This window comes from Microtus ochrogaster, linkage group LG1 (genome assembly GCF_000317375.1).
Source record: "Microtus ochrogaster isolate Prairie Vole_2 linkage group LG1, MicOch1.0, whole genome shotgun sequence".
Lineage (NCBI taxonomy): Eukaryota > Metazoa > Chordata > Mammalia > Rodentia > Cricetidae > Microtus > Microtus ochrogaster.
In genome coordinates, this window is record NC_022027.1 from 47,023,042 (window position 1) to 47,025,741 (window position 2,700).

General features: G+C 43.9%; 2 protein-coding genes across 2 annotated transcripts in view; one reads left to right on the forward strand and one right to left on the reverse strand.

Annotated features, from left to right (window-relative positions):
* LOC101983724 (small nuclear ribonucleoprotein Sm D2-like) overlaps nucleotides 1-2,677 on the reverse strand; it is a 3,366-nt gene extending 689 nt beyond the window's left edge. The window contains exon 1 of the mRNA XM_013350906.1: nucleotides 2,566-2,677. Coding sequence (XP_013206360.1) covers nucleotides 2,566-2,644 — 79 coding nt within the window. The 5' untranslated portion in view covers nucleotides 2,645-2,677. The remainder of the gene's footprint in view (nucleotides 1-2,565) is intronic.
* The window catches only part of Fras1 (Fraser extracellular matrix complex subunit 1), a 407,009-nt gene that overhangs the window by 173,712 nt on the left and 230,597 nt on the right, over nucleotides 1-2,700 (forward strand). The window lies entirely within an intron of this gene.

The window sequence follows — 2,700 nt, forward strand, 5'->3', positions numbered from 1 at the left end:
AGCTCTGTAGACCAGGCTGGTCTCGAACTCACAGAGATCCGCTTGCCTCTGCCTCCCGAGTGCTGGGATTAAAGGTGTGCGCCACCACCGCCCGGCTTAATACTAATTTAATACCTCTGTGAAATGTTAATTCCAACAATGACATAGAGGAGTCCTGCAGAATAGGTGTTGTTGATATAGCACCTAATCCCACCTATACCCTCAGAATTGCCAACACCACCAACAACAACCACAACAACACACTTCTCAGGTATTTAATGTGTACCAGTTCTTTACTTCAAGGGCTTTGTAATTCTTGTGACAGCCCCATGAAGTAGGAGCAATTTCTACCGTCTTCATTTTGGTGGCCAGCAAAACAGAGGCCGGGGGAGGGTAAGTAACTTGTCCCGGGTACAGTAGCCAGCTCTTCGTGCCTCAAGCAGTTCTGTATCTCTAACTCAAAAAATCACTCCCAGCACATATTTAGTTCACAGTAGCAAGAGCTGCAAACATAACAGTCAAGTGTGGTCGAGCGTAGCTTAGATGCTTTTGTTTATCAAATGTAAGGGGGAAAATATGTTTGTCACTAGAAACACGTTCTCCAAGTTGAGCTCTGAAACGTTTCTAACTTGTTGAAGGATTTCTATGACTTATGAAGTTCACTTGTTCATTTGTTTGCTTTTGTTTTAATTATAGGAGGAGTTTTTCCCACTAGTTAAGGAAAGCTTGGGAAGGGCAGAGAACAGAACAAAAATAATCCCTGATGCTCGATTTCTTTCTTTGACAATTTGTCCCAGTCCTGATAGACAATGGAGACTAATGCTTCTTGGGATGCTGATGATCACATTCTAAAAGTTAGTGATTATCCACAGAAAAGGAGAAGATGTATTCCCTTGATGAAATAATGAATTCAAATGGAACTTTCTCCTCTCCCCTTTTGTCCAGATACCCTGTCAGCTGAACCACAGCCCCGTCACCTTTATCGTCATCACTAAAATGATCTTTGCAGTCTGATGAGACGTGATCCTGGTGATATTTAGTTGGTTACTATGCTGCAGGGTATCTATCTATGCCAGGGCCTCAAGTATCTGAGGCAAGTGCCCCATTCCTGAGCCACATCCTCAGCCCACCAGCGGGGTTGTTTTGGTTTAAATACCACAAATTTCTCATACTATTGATTAACCTAAGCCATTTGAACTTCATCTTTAGGTATCTTTACCAAGAGATTATTTGTATGACCTCCAAGCTTTTAAACATTTGAGAAACATTTTCTTGCTTCCTGTCTACATCAAAGGCAATTTGGAGTCTGAACCTGGAGGGCTGAAAACTCATTTCCACTGGATTTTGGGTTCCAGGGTCACAGAGAAGTCGGAGGCCTCTCTTTTCTCTGCTTTGGCCCTTGTTGCAAGACATACAAGCTTTCCCTGTACTCTGGTCTTATTCAAAGTGCCCGCCCGTAACCGTCTCAGGTTTGGGGCTTTGTTTGAGGAGAGGATTTAGGGGAGGCATCCCTTACTTCAATAACCCTCCCCGGAGGACCAAGGCATTTTTTCTTTAGTTCTCTTGTAAGGTGCCTCATTTCTAGGCTGTAATTTACAACTAGGATTGCAATGATGTATTCTTGTATGATGTTTCTAAACCCTTGTAATTCAAACATCTTCTGGGATATTTCTCAGTGAAATACTGTTTGGAAAAACCCATTCCCCCTGTATGAGAGCTGTCTGCCAAAGATACAAGGCCCTGGGCCACTCAAACTAGGGAGATAGATTCATGATCATACAGAGTGGAGTTCGCTGAGGACTTAGAGACAGATTGTATCTTGGATTTTAAGATGGGTGGGTTCCTACTTGCTGAGGCAGGAGGAGGTTTACCTGCTTGAGAGCCTAAATGAGTGTGGGCCATACCAGGATGTGTGCAGCCTTTCTCAAGACCCAGCAATGTATCAGACATCAGAGGTCAGCACACGTGCTTGGGGAATCGGATGATGATGTCTGATGGGGTCTGAGATGCATGCCAAGTTCATCTGGTGAACAGGCTGGTAGAATAACCAATATGGCTATGGCTGTTGTCGATCTGAAGCTTTCTGTGAAGCTTTTCTTATCTCTTGCCTTTAATATAGAGCCTTTTCTTACTGTGCTCCAGTGTTTTCATGTTATAGTTTTACGTTTGGTTTTAGGGAACCACTTTGGTTCCAAGTTTTGTTTCTGAAGAAATATTTCTGCCTCTTTTCTTGCTCTACTCTTTCTTTCTCAGCATTTTCTCTATAGCTTTGAGGAGATCTTGTTTTTATATCTGCTGTTTCCAGAACTGCAGATGCAGAGATGGGAGAAGAACAGAAGCGAAGACTTTGTTTGTTGTCCCGTTTGTTGCTTTTAGATCACACTGTCTCTTCTTGTACAGCCCCCCCATCCTATCACCCCCACCATCTACTCTCATCAGACCCCACCGTAACAGGCTGGCATACTCCAGTCAGAGAGGTTATCGTAGTATACTCAAGGCTCCAGGTTCAATTCCCAGCACAAGAAAAAAGTAAGTGGAAGACCTGTGTGTTGTTCTTGACCGACTCCGTCAGCACCGAGAGGGGGTCTGTGTTGAATTCCTCCTCCTCCCGCTTCTGCACCTCCTCTGGGGTCATCTCACGCTTGGGTTTATTGAGGAGACTCATGGTGGAGGTTTTGCTTGCAGATCACTCTCACTTCTGTATTCTTAAGTCATTTTCCA